This window comes from Symphalangus syndactylus, chromosome 13, assembly GCF_028878055.3.
Source record: "Symphalangus syndactylus isolate Jambi chromosome 13, NHGRI_mSymSyn1-v2.1_pri, whole genome shotgun sequence".
Taxonomy (NCBI): domain Eukaryota; kingdom Metazoa; phylum Chordata; class Mammalia; order Primates; family Hylobatidae; genus Symphalangus; species Symphalangus syndactylus.
The window spans coordinates 91,246,825-91,266,996 of NC_072435.2; the positions used below are offsets into that span (position 1 = coordinate 91,246,825).

A 20,172-nucleotide genomic window follows, 5' to 3' on the forward strand; every position below is an offset into this window, starting at 1 on the left:
GTTTTAAGCCCCTCAAAACCCTTCAGGTATTTTAGGGTTGTACATTGTTAAAATGTATATTCCATAGTAATAACAGTATGCTATGAACTTCCCTACAGATGGGTTGAGAAAATATATCATTTACATTCTCATGTTGTAAGAGAATGGCCATTATTACACTTCAGTATTCATTTACCATAGTTTTATCAGTAAATTATCTTTGTGTATCCCCAAGTGGGACAACTCAAAGTACAGATAAAAATGTTTAGCTATATGGAATAATACTTACGATATGAATACTTAAAGACTTCAACAACAACAAAAATAACTCATTCCTAATCCTGTAGCCCTTAGAATAAGGGCCTGTCTTCCTCAAATTGATTAGGCCTGGTACATGGGACAGAATATTGCCATTAGTGAAAGCCAAACTTTACAAAATACACCTAAGACATTCTGGTAATAAAATGTCTTACTGCTTTTATTCAAGTAAAAAAATATTCTTCCTCTTGTGATTTTGTTTTTGTTTCATTGACTAAAGGTAGCTGCTGTTTGTTACCAGATGGAAGTTTTGAATGAAAGACAAGTCGTCTTCCCAACTGAAACAAAAGAAAAACAAAATACTTAATATTTTTTGAGCATAGCCATTTTCTATTGAAATTTGTGAAATACCAATATTAACTTGATTTTTACAAGGAATAATGTGGTTTGTAATATTAACTAATCACAGTTAAAAGGGACTTATAACCTAACGGATGTCTAACATGCTAGGCAAAGTTGAGTAGCAAACTGGACACTGAGAAGTATGCAGAAGGCACAGCAGTTAGGTTTTATTGGAAAGTGGGAAAACTTAGGTAAAGTCATCAAATAGTATACGGTTCAAATGTGGTCAGCCTAGAAAAGCACCATGTTGAAGGCCACCATTTTATTTCTCAGTAAGTGCCATAGCCAGTTTTTCCTCCATGGTTGGAAGAGATGGCTTTCTCCTGTTGAGCACCTGACTAGCATTTAGAAATCTTGTTAAATAAAAAGTCCAGAAAACCACGTACCATCTTGAACACTGGTTGGCTTCTGTAGGTGTTCCCAACAGAAGAGGCTTTGGGAAACCCCTAGTTCATACCTATTCATTCTCTCTGGGTCATATATACTCAAGTATATTACTACTTATTTTTCTCTTTACTTTTGGGATTCCCTCCTCCGCTTTTTATTTTGTTTTGCTTTTATAGCTGAATTTGTATAAATTAAATGTGTAAGTGGGGAAACTACCATAATTCTATGAGATTTGATGGGACATTGCCACTGTGTTCAAAAGGCACTATTGACATTGTAGGACAATTCTTATGTGAGATTGTCCCCTGCATTGCCGGCCCCAGAGAACCTAAATAACTAGCACTTTACCCCATCACTGTAACAACAAAAATGTCCTTGGGGGACTAGAATGTCTGAATTCCTTCTGTAATATTGGAATTTTTAACTGTCAGAGATCTTTGGTAACATTTGTTATTAATACTGTCTGAGAAAATTAGCAATGATGAAGTGTCCTAACTGGGTCAGCTTCTATCAGAGGTCTTTGTATGTTGTTGATTTATCAGATAACCATTTTTTCCCCCAATTTTTTCCAGTTTTAGTTTTTATACTCATTTTTAGTCTGTTAATCCACTACACATCAAGTATCCATGATGTGCCAGGTATTAGGAATACAAACTCATGGTCTAGAAGGAAAGTTGAATATATTGAAAAATAATAATTTCAATTTGGTGGGTTTACTAAGTAGTCCATGTGGAAGAGTGATGAATGGTTAATTCTTGGGAGGAGAGGACAGGTGAGGAAAGTCTTCATGGAAAGAACTGAACTAGATAAATACCCTTTTTAAGATGAAGTATTTATTTCAATAAAATATTTTGAAGTAATCATTTTTTTGGCATGACACATATTAACAATTCCCATACTTCAGAATTGTTTTCAAGTTCTTACCTCTTGTGGTTAGTTGTAAGGCACACAGTAAGCATTCGTTCTGTGTTAGCTATCACTGTGGTAAGAATCAGCATCCGCAGTAGCTTTGCAGACAACCATGAAATTGTCTTTCTGGAATATATTTCAGACGCTATCCCAGAGGAGGGAGAGTGGCATATAGATACAAACTCCTTACCCTGTGTAGAACTGATGGACCACATGTACCTGACTACCTAATCCCAAACTTCTGATTGGACAGGTAGTCTTGCAAAATAAAGAACTTTGGCTTCTGGTCCTGATTGTGCTACTAAGTCAAAGTTGCTCTGGGCAAATCATTTTAACTCCAACTGTCAATCTCATTGTCTTTACAATGTGGGGATTGTACACAGTCCCCACAGTTACTTGCGATTCTCTGGGTTCACATCTCCAAAACGTTACTGAGTGGAAGAAGCCAAGTGCCTAGCTATCATTAGTAAGGAAAAGAATATGTACATAAATACGTATTTGTGTGTGTATATTTCCAGAAGGATGCAAATGAACCTGTTAACAGTGGTTGACTCCAGGAAGGGGAACTGAGGAAGACTGACTTTATACTGAATACTCTCGTATCTTTTGAACTTTGAACCATATGTTTTTATAATCTATTCCAAAAAACTAAAAAGAAAAAAAATTATCTGATTTTAATGAACCTAGGGCTAAAAAGAGGAGAGAAGAGGCTTCTTTTACTGAAAAGTGTATCTAATTGAGAACTGGAGAGCCACTAATTTGAATTATTCTAAAAGTAACAAGGAACCAGAGAGACCAATTGAAGCTGTAAGCAAGAAAGATTATCTTTCTGAAGTTCAACCTGGATAAGTTAGACAAATAAAGTATTTTGTTTTTGTACCACAGAGGCACTCACATATTGATATGGCTGGATCTATTAATAGCAAAACAAACCTTTTTCCTTGGTTGTGCTACTGCTTTTTCCAGAGCAGCTTTTAGCCTTTCCTCTTGGTGTCTTTGTTTTTCCTTCATTTTCTCATCACGAAACCTGTCACAAGAAGGGAGAAACATTCTTGTAACTGTAAATCACATTAAGTAAGAAAAGTACATTACTATTTGATAATGAACCATATGAATAGAAGACCTCCTTTAAAGTTAAATGAAAATGACACTTCATCTTTACTCATAACAATGGCTTTCCAATATTCAGGTAAATCTCGACAACAAATACTATTTTGAAATGGGAAGAAATTTCATCATTTTGGAAAATATAAAATATACCCATATCTTGGTCTATTTTTTTTTTTTTTTCCAGAGACAGAGTCTCAGGAGTGCAGTGGCATGATCTTGGCTCACTGCAACTTCTACCTCCTGGGTTCAAGCAATTCTCCTGCCTCAGCCTCCCAAGTAGCTGGGATTACAGGTGCATGCCACCACACCCGGCTAATTTTTGTATTTTTAGTAGAGACGGGGTTTCACCATGTTGCCCAGGCTGGTCTCGAACTCCTGACCTTGTGATCTGCCTGCCTTGGCCTCCTAAACATTTCAGCACTTTACAGATAGTTTGTATAATAGCTACTTGAATGAACTTTTAGCTACTTGTCCCTCTTTTTAAAACTTTTAATTGAAGTGTCACATACATACAGAAAAGTACACAAATGAATGCATAGCTTAATGAGCTGCCACAAAAGTGTACCTTCCAGTTAATCTTTTTGAATAATATCCTCAAATTGTGAGCAAGAAATGCTATTTGTCATACTCTCTTTAGGGTTGTTTTGAGGGAAAAATTAAGTAATCTGTGCAGCTTATCAAGTACAAGGTGGTGAGCAATAGGCACTAAATACGTGATAGCTATTTTATGGACCTATTTAATGATATTCTAAGTGTAAGGTTATATACTAGGGAATGGAAATAACATGTACTTAGCATTTTTATTGCAAAATTAGGTGCCATGTTAGGTGCCCCAAGCCATGGGGAAAATCAGCTATAATTCTTTTTAAGAAGAATGTCAGTAATTGGAATTACATTCATGTATCACTGCTAAAAATGAGTTGTAATTACACTTTGATGCAAATATATTTGCTACTGTAAAAAAGACGCAAGTGCTGTTAGTGTAGTCATGAGGTCATCTTAGGGAAGGAGTAACTTTTCATTTATAATTTTTTTTAAAGCTTGCTTTATGTTCAATAAGATCCCATCAAGATCACTGTAATATAGTCTGGACATCATTTTTACTATGGGTAAGCATATCCACCATACATCCGTAAAGTAGTAGGCAATAACAAAATATCTAATACTAGTGGCTAATATTTGAGTGCTTACTATGTGCCAAGCATGCTCTTGTAATTTACTTGGATCATCTAATTTAATCCTCACAACAACCTGTAAGTGTCAGTATTACTCCCATTTTACGGATAAAGAAACCGACTAGAGTGCTTATGTTGCCTAAGGTCACAAAGTCATAAATAGTTGAACTGAACTCATTCAGCATGGTCTAATCCCCAAGCTGATAGCCAGAGTACTAGTCTGCCTCTCAACATGTTTTTTGCTATTACATGAACATTATCCCATTTGTAAACATTCCCTACATGCCACAGTAGGCTAGGGGTCATATTTACAGTAATCATTGCTTCAAACTAGGGCAGTAGGCCCTCCATATTCACAGTTCCTCATCTGGGCATTCAACCAACTGCAGATTGAAAATATTTGGAGAAAAACCCCAACAATAAAAATAATACAAATTTTAAGAAATACAGTATGACAACTCTAGCGTTTACACTGTATTAGGTATAAGTAGTTGAGAAATGATTTAAAGTATACAGGAGGATGTATGTAGGTTATATGCAAATATGCCATCTTATATGAGACATGAGCATCTGCAGATTTTGGTATCCTTGGGAGGTCCTGGAACCAATCCCCTACAGATACCAAGGGACAACTGTTTGTACCTAAAAGTTCTTATTTAACTTGGTATGGAAATTTGTAAATGAATGCATTCTGAAAGGCCCCGGTCAGGCCATACCACCCTCAATGCACAGATCTCCTTTGAAGGGCACCAAGCTATGCAAGCATGTGGGGAATGGTGTGGGGCCCCAGGGATGATAATCCTCATGAAGTTGTCTTGAGGAATAAATGAGTGAATGTTGAGGAATAAATGAGTGAATGCTGTGTAAGTGTTGGCAGTTATACACTGCGGAAAACCCTCACTGTGTGTGTAGCTCAGACTTTCAAACAATTCCTTCATTAGGAATTAGGAGCCCTTCATGGGAGAACTACAGGTAGATTGAGTCTGCTTGCAGTTTTCCCATGACGGGCTCCTAATTCTATGTCTTGTGTCCTTCACCACCAGTGCAATTCTCCTTCCCCATGATAGCTATTCAAAAATTTTCATGTAATTACTTATTCGTAAATTTCATATAATTACCAAAGATTTGCTTTTTCAGGCTAGTTTGTCCATCCCAAACTAGGTCAGTTGCCCCTGGTGAACTCTTCACCCAGTTCCTTCCTTCGCAGTGCTCATTACCATTGGTAATGACACATTTATTTCCTAAGAATATTTGATGAATGATCTCCCATGCTAAATAATAGCTATATGAGGAGAGCAGGGCTGGATTTCATTCCTCCTCACTGTGTCCCTATAATATGACATTACACAAGAGACTTGCTAATGTGTTTGTGGAATCTGAGCAAAACCAGCTACTCATTAAGTCATTCTTATCCTTATTGACTGTACTTTTGCCGTCGTTCTTTCTGTTTCATCCTCTCAATTGCCTCCACATTTTCTTTGGGAATGGATTCGATGAGGTCACACAGTTCTACCAGGCGAGACTCTACTTTTACCAGCTTTTGAATTGGGTTGAGGCTGTCATCCTCAGCATCTCCAATGCAGACTTTGTATACTTGAGTAATCTTTTTACTAAGTGAGTCTATCAGTATTTCCTGAGATTGAGAAGAGCAGAAAACATTAACATCACATTGCACATTCAATAAATATACCATTTTACTATATTACAGTAAAATCCCATGTATATGCTATTAAATGTTTACATTTTTATTTTTATTATATTTTTGAGACAGAGTCTCACTCTGTCACCCAGGCTGGAGTGCAGTGGTGCAATCTCATCTCACTGCAACCTCTGCCTCCCAGGTTCAAGCGATTCTTGTGCCTCAGCCACCCAAGTAGCTGGGATTACAGGCGTGTGCTACCACGCCCAGCTAATTTTTTATTTTTAGTGGAGATGGGGCTTCACCATGTTGGCCAGGCTGGTCTCAAACTCCTGACCTCAGATGATCGGGCTGCCTTGGCCTCCCAAAGTGCTGGGATTACAGGCATGAGTCACTGTGCCTGGCCTAATGTTTACTTTTTTAAAGGAGAAGTTTTAATAAAACAGATCATTGAGAAAATGCAGCAGTGATATTTAACCTATATCAATTTATAGTCAGAGCATTACTATAGAACACCTTGGATTATTTTCTTAAAATATATTGAACTCTAGATATAAAAAGTAATTATAATGGGCAGAATATTTTTTGCTTGAATGTTTTTGTATATCTGACTCCCTAAGAATTCAAATAGAGGCAACAAACATTTTAAATCGTTTTTTTGCCACTCAGATGCATTTCCTTTTGGCAAAATATGTAACCCAGCCCCCCTCCTTTTTTGCACGTACTACTCTGTTATAATTGCGAAACTATAATCATCCTATATGATAGTTCTCTGCCTTATCCTTATAGACCGGGAGAACAGGAGCTACATCTTATGCTTAAACTTACAACTAAAACAGTGCTTTGCACATAACTATGTACTGAATAAATGTTTGCTGAATAAATGACTGAATGCATTCTCAGAAAAAAAAGTTGCAAGCAAACACGTACCCAGGCGGGCCTACCAAAGCCTTTTTAGAAGTATCATTTTCACTGTTTTCGTTGGGAAGCCATTGCAATGTTCTAGTCTGAACAAAAGCTTAGGCCAAACCTTGCTGATCCCTGTACCTCGACACTGTGCCATTTTAACTGTTGGTGGAGATTCTTGAGGTGGTAGGTGACTTGTCTCGGGACCGTAAGAAAATTGTCATCCTCTGTCTCCATTGTGAACCCGGTGTTTGCAATGAAGAGGAGCTCAACAAACTGCTGGGCAATGTGAATCACTCTTCAGGTAGCATTCTGCCCCATTTCCTGCTTCCACTCAAGAAGATGAGAATCACCATAAAGCCAGCGACAAATAACACTCAAGACAGATATGGCTCCTGGAGCCATGGGAAGCCCCTCCTGGAACCACAAACACCTTACAGAGCCACCAACACAATTACAAGCCAAGCTGATACCAAGAATGTACTTCCAACAGCTTTTCCACCTCCTAGCTTAAAAAGCTTTCTGATGGTCCTGTTTAGCATAAAGCTCCTTTTTACATTCATAAGGTAACACTTATTATATTTCCTATTTACATGAATGACATGATCCTTTTAGAAAACTTGGAGATACATAATAATATAAAAGAAAACAGCAAAAGTCCTATATTGGCCAAAAATTTCCCTTTTCCCCTCTCTCTAAAATAGCACCTACTGTGTTTCCTATTTATGTAATAGTACGTTCTTTTTCTAAACCTTGGAGACACAGAAAAATATAAAAGAAAATTAACCCATCGGATTGAAATATTGCAAATTGCATATGAAAACAACATTGCTGTAATGTGAGTCACTAAATAAAGCAGAGAAAAATACTTTAAAAATATATTCACCACTGGTTTTGAGGAAAAACAACTTCAAGATGAGAGTGGTTGCTAGTTGATGGAAATTTCTGAAGGAGACCTCTTGAACACTTAGATGGCTTTAGAGATGGATGAGCAGGACAGTGGCTTTTTACGATGTCTTTTCTACACCACCACCCCCTCCCCTTTTTTTTCTTAAATTCCCTCTTCTAAGAGGAGAGAAAATGGCGAGAAGAGATATTTTCTTAATATAACAAGGTAAGAACAAGAGATAGGAGAGGAGAATGAGATGAATGAAGGTAATTCACATATGAACAAAAAAGGGATTGAGAGCCTGGCCTGACAAAGCAAAAAGTCAAAAGGGAGCACAAGGCACAGGCCAATTGATGACAGGGAAGGGAAGTTTCAGCCCCATCCCTGGAACTGCCCCCAGATGGCAGGCCCAGCCCACAGTACCTTGGAGGAGGAGCTGCCAAGGGAGTCTGCCCAGGTGAATGGGACAGGAATTATGGAAGACTGATAGAGAACTTCAAGTGCCTTTCAACAGTGAATGGGAAGTGATATGACCAGAGCAGTGTTTTAGGAGGAATCATTGTATCAAAACTGGAGAGGGGAAAGGTGGGGGGTGGGGGTGGATATCTAGATGTCATTGAAAGTCTTTTCAAACTCAAGGGTTCTGTCATTCTAATCCATGTGACATTCTGCTGTGTATTGACTGTACACAGTTCTCTCAATTGCAACTGATCAGCTCCTTGTGCAAAGAAAACAATAAAACCAGAGATAAACACATTCCTCAAATTGAACAATGGAGCAGTTTATGTTCCATTTCATATTCAATGAAGAAATAACAACTGCTACACTAAACAACATGGATGAATCTCACAAACACAGTGTTGAGAGAAAGAAGCCAGACATGTTACGTGATTCCATTCCAACAGAGTTCAAAAACAGGAAAGCTGATTGATGGTATGAGACGTCAGAATAGTGGGAAAGAGGGCTGGTAAAGACTGGAAGCAGGTGTGAGGGAGGTTTGCAGGGGCTGATAATGGTGTATTCCCTGATCTGGGGGGTAGCACATGGGTGTGTTTGAGGAAATTTCTTGAGAGGTACACTTGTGATTTGTGCACTTCTCAACATTACATTATAGTTGAACTTAAAATTTTATTTTAAAAGTAAAATATTGGATCAAGGGCAAAATTTTTAGGGGATTGAGTATCATTAAGAGTGTGGAAGTTTTAAAAGAATAAAATTCATTTCATACTGATAGCTCCAGAGTAACATAATTTATGAATATCACAATCAAATATGTCAATTATACCTCAATAATGTTGGAAAAGAAACTTAAAAAATGAGCTGCAGCTAAATTTACTCAAAGGGTTATATTTTGTATATTCTGAGAGCTGAGAAAATGGAGGTAGAGAAGGAAAAAATCCTAAGAATATGCTTCCCTCCCAATTTTCCTGCTTCACCTCCCCTTCCCACCCCACATTTCACATCTCTAGAAGACACTATGGATTATTATTCCCATTTCCCCAGAGTGCAATACATGAATACCAAATTTACACTTGTGATCACAATTTCATGGATAGCCATTTAAAAAGGAATTTTACGTCAATTCTACTTTCTTTCTTTAGGTATCTGGTTGCCTCAATGTTAAAAGAGTATCAAAAATGCCACTTATTTTTTAATAGTTGCCCCAAATTTGGATGAAAAGGGCTTGGTTGGGATGGGGCAGGGAGGAGGGGAGATATCACAGATATTTATCGGACATTTTGCATGTCAATTGGTTTCAGAATTATTTAAAACAGTTGAAGTGTGGAAACCACTCAAGTGTCCATCAACAGATGAATGGATAAACAATAAATAGTATAAACGTACAATGGAATATTATCTAGCTGTAAAAATAATGCAGTCCTGATACATGCTGCAACATGGATAAACTTTGAAAACATCATGCTAAATGAAATAAGCCAGACACAAAAGGACCAATATTGTATGATTCTTCTTTTGTGACGTACCTAGAATAGTCAAATTCTGAGAGACAGAAAGTAAAATGGTGGTTGACAAGGGCTAGGAGAGGGAGGAATGGAAAGTTATTGTTTAATGGGTATAGAATTTCAGCTTTGCAAGATGAAGAGTTCTGGAGATTGCAAAACAACGTGAATGTACTTAACACTACTGACCTGTACATTTAAAAATGGTTAAGATGTTACATTTTTATGTTGAAAAGATGATGAAAAAGTTGTGGAAATAGTGGTGATGGTTCCACAACATTGAGAATGTACTTAATGCCATTGAATCACGTGCTTAAAATAGCTAAGAGGTAAATTTGGTTATGTATATTGTACCACAGTTTTAAAAAAATGGTTAGAAAAAAACAGCACTGAATTGAAAGGTGGCTATCATCACACCTCTTGGCCCCGGCAATGCACAACCCCATCCCTTACTAACTCAGGGCACTATAACTCCCTAGGAAATGTGTGTGTGTGTGGAGGAGCCATAACCAGCTTGTGCTTTTTGTAACCCTGTTCACCTGTGGGTAGGGGAGGACAGTCTTCTTCTGATGCAGTTCTCCCAGTTCTACTTCTGTTTGAAAATCAAGTTCATATCCATAAATGTGATGTTGTGGCAGCCCAGGTCTCACTAACGCAGGCCTCCTTAACAACTGTTTTCAGTACTGACTGAGTGGTTAAGTTAAATATTAAAAGCCAGTGCCCTTATACAAGGCTGGAATGTAACAAAAACCCACCAAGAGTTTTGCCTAGACCTTTCCAGGGTCTTAAAGAATGACAAAATAATGAAGGAATTCTTAACAGGACCCATTTAAGATTAAACAAGTTTTACTGGGGATGAAGAAACTCTCCAGGCCTCCACAGACAAGTTTATTGGGGATCTGAAGGAACTACCCAAACCTCCCTGATTTAGCAGGAGACAAGACAAGGGTAATCACCCCAACATCTGGACCCATTTAGATTAAGTAAATTTACTGAGGCTCCAGAGGAAGGTCTTCAGGACTCAGAACTTAGTTATAGATCAAAAGAAGTTAATCACTCATGTCTTTAGATGAGTGCACACTTACACATAGACATATAGCTTAGAAGGTATATAAGCTCTGGAAAACTTTGTAATTTTGAGTTGGTCTGGCAATAATTTCCAGGCCTTCTCCCTATAACCAGTTACAGAAATAAAAACTGTCTTCCTCCCCAGTTCATCTGCATCTCGTTATTGGGCCACAAGAAATAGCAGCCCAACCCTTAGTTTGGTCCGGAAACAATGTTAGCCTCATATATTAGCTTTGAATTTTTATTTCATTTGAGGTTTTTACAAGGTAATCAATGTTAGATGGAGCTGGTTGTGGGTCTAAAAGCTAACCTCATCATTCATTCAACAAACATTTATTGAGCACCAACTTTAAAGGGACCCTCAACTGAATGAAGAATAGTAAGTTAATCCCTGCACTCGAGGGGGTTTGCATCTAGCTGAGAGATGAACTTCTCAATAAGTAAGTGTACTAGCACATATCACAGCTGTTTTGATAATGAGTCTACACAGGCCTGAAGAGGCAAAAATCTAGTACAGGCTCAGTGTTGGGAAAATTTTCTAGTCAGTGTTGAGTCACTGTTAATTGTGTTGATTCATGGCTTCCTCTGTTAATTACTCCTTGAGTTACCACCAAAATGATAACACACAGTGAACTACTACATATGTCTAGGCTCTGAAGAAATGTATTTCGAGGGGAAACTATGGTCAATATCATGCGTTGCAATAGAGCAACGTTTTAAGAGAACCCCAATGCCAATTTGAATGCTTTCTGCCTATGTAAATTGGCTATTACATACTGGCAAAATAAATTCCAAGCTCGCTTTCCACTTCTGTCATCAACCTAGGACTTGTGATTTGCTTTAACTCTCCTATTCACATACTTAGGACGCAGGGAATAAAAAGTATAATCATGAGCCAAAATGAAATCACCATAGGCAAAGAGTGATTACCTGAGCATCTGAATTAAATTCTCCAAAGCTAAAGAGCCTGGACCTTAATTGCAATTCTGCTGCTTTTTCTTCTTCTCTCACACAGTTAGCTTTAAGCATTTCTTCTTGCTCCAAAAGAAACTTTATGTTGCTATTTCTATTGCAAAAGAAGAAAGAAACCCTCATCTGAAATGTGTGGTTAGTGAAATAACCATCAGTCAGGAGCTTTAACAGTCTAGATCATGTGTCAAAATCCATGTAGTGAGCCAAATACAAGTCTGTATTTGAAGACCTTGCCAAAGTACATGCAACTTTTCAAGTTAAAATGAGAAAAATACATGCACAAATGCTGTTTTTAACTTCCATCAGAAGGCATTTTCTTCCCCTCCCCTACTTTGGTGGTTCCATTCGAGTTCCCCCAAGTAGCAGCAAAGCTGAGGCATCAGGAACCCAGTGTTCTCAAACGTGGCTGATAACCAGAATATCTGGGGAGCCAAGAGGGAAAATATAGACTCCTAATTCCCTCACCTAAAGATTCTGATAAGATCCTCTAGAGATAGATTCTATATATCCCCCTTTCCTGCCTACCTGCACCCACCCTGTCCCAGTAAATCTTATTGTGGAGGTGAGTGGAGGGCCATCAGACACTGTGAAGATTGGAAAAGATACAAGGATTAAAAAGTCTCAGAAATGGTATGGGTAGCTGTGAGATAATGATTTTTAGATTCTTCTGAACAAATTAATTTGTTTTGAAGTTAAATGTAGTTTGACCTATTGTTTAAAAAGATTGCCATCTTCTGGCCCAGAAAACTGTTCTGAGAAAAGGTTCTACACATTTTTGCAATGAGTAGATACAAAGATTTATTCTCTGTAATTCAACGCTTTTTCAAGTTTGTAATACTATATATTTTTAGATGAGGAAGGAATTTTGTGAGGGATCAAATCCAGCTGCTTTCTCCTGACAGAAATCCTTTCTATATTTGCCCTGAGATATTGACGGGAACTTTATAAAATTATATAATATTTAATCACAAAAATTACTTTTCTGAGAGTCACGGCCAATGAAAATACATTCGTTAGCATTATCATCCACAGCATGATTTGGTAAAGTAAATGACAGCTAGCCAAGTGATAGGGCAAAAACTATACTGGACAAAAGGCAGTAGGTACCATTTTAATTCTTTTTAGTCATTTTTCAAAGTATCTTTTATTATTACTAGCTAGGAAAATATGTTGACAAGTGAAAGGAAGTAGGGACAAAATTAAAGCCAGTCTATTCTGTGTAAATATGACATCTACGTTTTGCACTCCACAACGTAAACTATTAAAAACCCCAGCCTACGTTCACAGAGACCACAAGGAAGAGCCACATGTGAGTGAGTTGGACCCAGGCTCCGGTTAGAAATTGCTTAATGGAATAAATCTACTTGTTTATAATGACTTACGTTTTATCCTGTATAACTTTTTCTCTTTTGTTTACCTCTTCAAGATTTTCATCTACATCTTGGGAATATTGAAACAAAGTAAGATTCTGCTCTTCCAGCTCTCTGAGGACTTGAAGTAACTCCTCTGGTTCCTTGAAATAAAGTGCTGGCTCCTAATTAATCAATAATGAAGAATATAATTTACTTAAAAATATGCTACCTATGCACATGTGACTTATCTAGAAAATACAGTGGGGTAAAGGAAGACGGTTCTAAGGATGAGGGAGACGCAGGTAGGAACCTGTATGGGAAACTCGCCTATTTCCAAGTGAGAGCTGGCTCTCAGAAAGAGCACATTTGAAGTGTGGGGAGATGAGGGTATTAAAAAAGGGATGGGGAAGAAAAAAGGAAGAAGAGGGTGAGGAAAAGGAGACAGAGCAGAAGAGGAGGCAAGTGCAGGAAAAAGGGAAAGGGAGAAGGAATAGAAGAAAGATGACAGGAAGCTGAGTGAAAGTCATTTTCTCCCCACATTTTAATTATTTTATATTTCCTAAATTTTTAAGATGAAGTATGTGTTACCTTAAACATTTTTTCAAAAAATGACTTGGGCATTTGCACACCCATGTTCCTCATTATTCACAATAGCCAAGACATGGAAGCAACCTGAATGTCCATCAATGGATAAATGGATTAAGTCAATGTAGTATACACATACAATGGAATATTATTCAGGCTTCAAAAGGAAAGAAATCAGCTGGGTGCGGTGGCTCATGCCTGTAATCCCAGCACTTTGGGAGGCTGAGGTGGGTGGATCATGAGGTCAGGAGTTCAAGACCAGCCTGAGCAAGATGGTGAAACCCCGTCTGTACTAGAAATACAAAAACTAGCCAGTCATGGTGGCGGGTGCCTGTAATCCCAGCTACTCAGGAGGCTGAGGCAGATAATTGCTTGAACTCAGGAGGCGGAGGTTTCAGTGAACCGAGATCATGCCACTGCACTTCAGCCTGGGCAACAAGAGCGAAACTCCATCTTGAAAAAAAAAAAAAGGAAAGAAATCCTGTCATATGCTATAACATGGATGAACCTTGGATACAGTATGCTAAGTGAAATAAGCCAGGCACCAAAAGACAAATACTGAGTGATTCCACTTACATGAGGTATCTGAAATAGTAAAACTCTTAGAAACAGAATGTAGAATGGCAGTTGCCAGGGGCTATGGGAGGGAGAAAAGAGGAGTTGTTTAATAAGTATAGAGTTCCTATTTTACAAAATCAGAAAGTTCTAGAGATCTGTTGCTTATAGTTGACAATACTGTACTGTACACTTAAAATGGCTGAAATGGTAAATTTTTTTATATGTTTATTTGTCACAATTTTTTAAAAAGATGACTTGGATGAGGTGTGTAATATACAACAATGAATGGTATTTGTTGTCCCTTTTGAGTTTCTGTGGTTGCATTTAGGGTGGGGTTAGCTCAAAGTCAATCTTGCAACAATAAAGGGTTGTTTTGTTGAAGGCCTATTTATTTTACGGTTCAGCTACCCAACACATCTCAAGTCCCAATAAAATGCAATCAGAAAGTGGCTATTTTTACAGGAAGATTGTAGATTATATATATATATATATACACATATATATATATATATATATAACCATTACCTTCTTCTACATAATCATTTGTTATAAAATGTCTTATGACAAAGATAGATTATATATCCAACTGGAGAATAGTATCAAAATTATATTTCTTTCTGGAAGGTTTGTGCAATATTTTGAATAAAATATTTTAATTTCAAAAGAATAAATGATCGTCAGTATTTTTCACCAAACATAATATTTAAACCAGCAAATATAATCTGGTTACCAAATCAAAGTCCATTTCATCATCTAAAAGGAAATCCAAACTGTCTTCTGAACCGAAACTTTCAGCCAGGCTATAAAAGAAAAAAGAAAAAGAAAATGTCTGATTTGTGAGCCATTTTCTGTCAACAGGTTTGCATTCCTTTCTAAATTGTCCTTGGAACCCAACTGTAACATAATTATTTTCAATAGCAGGTTTAGCCTTTTAGGGAACCGCTGATTGCAGAAATCAATGGATTCCATGAATATACAAAAGAAAATTGGATTCTGTCCCAGACAAAGCTGACATACACAAACAATGAGACCACATGGGAGGGCCATACCATATGGTACCAATTATTTGAGGCGCATCTATAAAGTAAGGTAACTTTATTTTTAAAGAAACACTTGATAGCCTACATTGCCTCATCCTTTTGTCCTTTTAATACATTCTTCTTGAGAATCTAAATGTGCTCTACTGCTCAAAATGAAAGCTGTATCACAGCCTTCTGACTGTCCCCAAGTAAGGCAATGCTTCTCTCTTTAAGAGCAGATTTTACTTCTCAAAATGTCTTCCAATCAGGCTGACAAAATGTTAGTTGGGGCAATGGACAATGAGATACCTCCTTAAAGCATAATCATGTGGCTTGGAAAGTGGCTCTGGAAAAATCCTGTAAGAAAGATCAGTGGAAACTGATTGCAATATTAAAGAAGCAGGGATAGGGAGAGAGTAAGTTGGCTGTTGGTGTGATCTAGGTCATTAACACTTTCAGATAGAGGGCAGTGACAATGGCAACGACGAGTAAGTGTGTGGGGAGGGAGGAGAATTTAGAGATATATGGAAGAATGAAATCATGGGAACCAAAAATAGAAAGGGCTCTTGGGGCCATAAGAGAAGAGACAAAGATGACTCCAACCTTTGTGATCTGGAGCCTGGAAAAATGGAGGTAGCACTCACAGGAAGGAAAACGGCTTACAGATGGGATAAGAAAAAGATTAATATTTGCTTTATTCATGTTGAGTTTGAGGGGACAAAATACACACCTGGAGCTGCCTATTGAGCAGTTGGAGAGAAGGTGTGGGAAAACAGAAAGGGCCAGGGACATAGATGAATTTTAGGGAAACATACCCTGAGAAAGCATTTGACATTACAGTCCACCCTTCTCTGCTCTTGGGTTGAGTGACATCACTTTCTAATCACTCTCTTCCCACCTCTCTGATACTCTTGTGGTCTTTTGGGGCTCCTCCTCAGTCTTCTTCCCTTCTCCTTCTACCCATTCTTTTGGGAAGACCTCATCCCTCTCATGGATTCAACCACTGCTAATACACTAATGACTCTCACATCTCTGTCTCTTTCTTGAGCTCTAGATTTCAATGTCCAACCTTCAACTGGACGTCAGTACTCACATGGCTGTCCCATAGGGAACTAAAATGAACATCCAGAATCACACTCCTTCTCTTCTTCCTCAGGCAGGCCTGCTCCTCTTACTGGGTTCCCAATATTATTGGATGGCAAGCCCATGCACCCAGTTGCCATGCTAGAACTCTGGGAGTTATCTGTAACCACTCTCTTTTCCTGACACTTCCCTCAATCTTTACATAAGCCATTCAAAGTCCTGTCAGTGCCACTTCCCTGATGTCTCTCACAGCCTTTCCTTCTTTGTTCCCGATGCCATTATCTAGTTTAGGCAGTCCAATCTCTCTCACCTGAATTGTGACAATAAGCTCCTGAACTGGCCACTGTACCTCTAGTTTTGTCCTCCACCATTTCATTCTCTAAAATACTGCCACATCCATCTTTCTAAAGTGCAAATAGGATTGGGTCTCTGTCACACTCTTGTTTAAAACATTCAGTGTCTCCCCAGGGCCCTTGAGACAAAGCACAGACTGCTTAGATAGATAGCATCACCACTTCCCTGCTCATGGTGCAGTGCCCATGTACTCCTTGAGCCTCTCCCCCTTTTACCCTGAATGATAAACCTGCCATTCTGAACAGAGCCAAGCTCTGTCATCTCTGTACCAGAAAGCACTCCCTCTTCCAGAGCTTGTCCTCACTAACTCCTCCTCCTCTTATAGACTCAGCTTAGAGGCATCCTGTTCTGAAGCACATTCACTGATCCTTCCCTTGCCCTCCCATGCCCTCACCTCTCCTCTGGGTTAAGAGTCCTACCTTTGCATGCCTGTGGCACTCTGCACTTATCCTTCTAATAACATTATCACATTGTATTGCAATCAACTTGTCTGTCTTCCTCCCTAAATGGTAAGCCCCTTGAGGGCAGAGATTGTCTTTTATTTATTGTTGGGGCACTCAATAAATATTTGTTGAATGAATGGATGAGACTAGGAGAGTGGTGAGCTTTCTGAGGTAGCGAATGTGGTGTCTGCATGTTACTGTGTGCATCTAGATGCAGAAAAGGCATTTGGCAGGATTCAACACTCATTTTGATAAAAACTTTCAGGAAAACTGGAACAAAGAAGAACTTTCTTAACTTGATAGAGTATGTACATCTACAAAAATCCTCCAGCTAACATACTTAATGGTGAAAAACTGAATCCTTTTAAGACTGAGAACAAGACAAAGATATCTGCTCCCTCTACTCTTATTCAACATCGAAAGTTCTACCCATTGCAATAAAGCAAGAAAAAGAGATAAAAGGCATAAAAATCAGAAAGGAAGAAATAAAGCTGTCCCTATGTGCAAATGACATAATGGTCTACATAGAAAATCCAAAGGAGTCTTTAAAAACAAACCAAAACTCTTGAACTAATAAGTGAGTTCAGTACGGTCAGGGTATACAATCAATTGTATTTCTCTGTATTAGCAATGACTGCATGGACACCAAAATACAAAGTACAATACCATTTACAATTGTTCAAAAAGAAAAGACAAAAATATTTTGCTATAAATCTAACAGAACATGTATAGGATTTGTAAGCTGAAAACTACAGAAGGTTGAAGAAATCAAAGAAGATCTAAACAAATGGAGAGGCAGACTGTGTTTATGGACTGGAAAATGTAACATAGTAAAGAAATCAATTATCCCCAAATTGATATACAGGTTTGTGTTAGTTTCCTAGGGCTGATGTAACAAACAACAGCTTAAAGCAACAGTAACTTATTCTCTCACAGTTCTGGAGGCTAGAAGTCAAAAATGAAGGTGTCAACAGGCCATGTTCTGTCTGAGGGCTCCAGGGAAGAATCTATTAATGCCTTTCTCTAAGCTGCTCCTATTGCCAGCAGTCCTTGGCTTGCAGCCACATCACTTCAATCTCTGTCTCTGTCATCACATGGCATTCTCCCTGTGTCTCTGTGTCTCTTCTATTGTAAGGACACCAGCCATACTGAATTAAGGGTCTACCCTAATGACTTCATCTTACTTTGATTACGTCTGCAAAGGTGTAATAAAAAATTTATATTTTTTCCAGATAAGGTCATGTACATAGTACCATGGGTTAGGACTTCTACATTTCTTTGTGGGGGACATAATTCAACCCATAAAAAGGCTTAACACAATTCCCATCATAATTCCAGAAACTTTTTTTGTAGATATAGATAAGGTTATTTTAAAATTTATATAAAAAGAAAAAGGAGCTAGAATAGCCAACACAGTTTTGAAAAAGAGAAATTACATAAGAAGTCTCCCTGACCTTGAGACTAATAGCTACAGGCCATTTCCTGTTCCCTGTGTTGTGTCTTGGAATCCGGAGCAATGAAGACCTCTGTGCTCTTAGGCAGGTCCTTCCTGTTTTCTCTATTGTTTTGGAATTCTTCTGGACTCGACCCAGTCCTAAGACACAGATCTTCAGTGGATAAAGAAGACACTGTTTGGACTGCAGCAATGACTGAGTTGACTACTGATGGCTTAGGTCACTGTCTGACTTGCAATAGTTTCAACATGTTCTGATGATTGGTTGTTAGAATGAAAATAAGGCCCTTTGATAACAACACAGAAATTAAAACTGGTGACATACACCTGGGAGATAACTGTCCTGTAACAAGACTGTTGCCATTTAACTATGAGTTTTCTTATCCTGTCACTTCTTGTGGGATCAAGAAAATTATGTTCCAAAGAAATGATGTTGCTATATTATCAGAGATCAGTTACAGACCAGTGCTGCGTACTACCTATAAATTTCCAGTGGTTTGCTTTGTAAAGAGGCTTAAATTCCCATCTGTGAGGCATTTTGGAATGAGTGGATTTGATGTCAACACATTGAAAGATATCACTCAAAACACAGAAGAACAAGAGTCATCAGCTCCCACACAAAGTAAAACATGTAAACCTCATTTTAGCAGTGTTAATTAGGAGCAACTATCCAGGAGTCACAGCATCAATAATGCCTGTGTTATAACATCCTATCCTCCCTAAGGCAGGGGAGCAAGTGGTACGTACTTGTCTGAGAACCAGTTCCATTAATACTATGGTTGTATCTGTCCAAAGATAAGTAGCAGTATGTTACCAGTTTCACTACCTTTGGAGTTTTGGATAACATATCTATACTGTGATATTTACACCTTTTAATGAGTTAATTTTAAGGGTAATTGCCATTCTAACTTTGTATGTGAAATCAAGGCCATACCTAATAAATGCCTATACTAAAAACAAACAAATAACAACAACAAAAAAATAATAGCTACAGTAGTCAAGATCATGTGGCAGGACAGCCACATAGATCAATGGAACAGAATAGAGAATCCAGAAATAGCCCCCAACAAATATGCCTAAGTGATTTTTGACAAAGGTGCAAAAGCAATTCAATGAAAGAAGCCATTTCAACAAATGGTGCAGGAGCAATTGATATACACAGGCAAAAAAGCACCATCACCACAATCTAAACCTCACACCTTATACAAAAATTAACTCAAAATGGAAAATGGATCACAAACTTAATGTAAAACTATAAAACCCTTAAGAAAAAATATGGAAAAAAATCTTTGAGTCTTAGGGTAGGGAAAATGTTTTAGAATTGACACCAAAAGCATGAACTATAAAAGAAAAAATTCATAACTTGAAATTCATCAAAATTAAAACTTTCACTCTACAAAAGAGCCTATTAAGAGGATAAAAAAGACAATCTACACACTCAGAGAAATTCTTTGCAAACCACATATCCCCAAAGGACTAGTATCTAATATATACAGAATTTTCAAAATCCAACAATTTTAATAAAAGGCAATTCAGTTAGAAAGTGAGCAAAAGACATGAATAGATATTTCATCAGAGGATATAAAGATGCAAACAAGCACACAACAAGATGCGCAACATCATTAGCTACTAGGAAAATCAATTAATACCTACCAGAATAGTTAAAATAA

The 20,172-nt window shown here is 37.9% G+C and overlaps 2 protein-coding genes across 6 annotated transcripts in view; one reads left to right on the top strand and one right to left on the bottom strand.

Annotated features, from left to right (window-relative positions):
• Positions 1-430: 430 nt before the first annotated feature.
• Positions 431-20,172, bottom strand: part of CCDC38 (coiled-coil domain containing 38) — a 199,503-nt gene continuing 179,761 nt past the window's right edge. For 3 of the 5 annotated variants that reach the window (XM_055238760.1, XM_055238758.1, XM_055238759.2), the window contains 6 exons: positions 14,881-14,950; positions 13,038-13,189; positions 11,614-11,749; positions 5,648-5,853; positions 2,869-2,962; positions 431-575 (listed from right to left, as the gene is read on the bottom strand). In XM_055238760.1, coding sequence (XP_055094735.1) covers positions 462-575; positions 2,869-2,962; positions 5,648-5,853; positions 11,614-11,749; positions 13,038-13,189; positions 14,881-14,950 — 772 coding nt within the window. In that variant the 3' untranslated portion in view covers positions 431-461. Of the gene's footprint in view, positions 576-2,868; positions 2,963-5,647; positions 5,854-6,929; positions 7,090-10,186; positions 10,208-11,613; positions 11,750-13,037; positions 13,190-14,880; positions 14,951-20,172 lie in introns of those variants that run through there. The other 2 variants (XM_063614274.1, XM_063614275.1) reach the window with 2 other exon arrangements.
• On the top strand, positions 18,776-19,162 carry LOC129460638 (oocyte-secreted protein 4B-like). The gene has a single exon (XM_055238766.1). It carries the CDS (start codon positions 18,776-18,778, stop codon positions 19,160-19,162), a length of 387 nt encoding a protein of 128 aa, XP_055094741.1.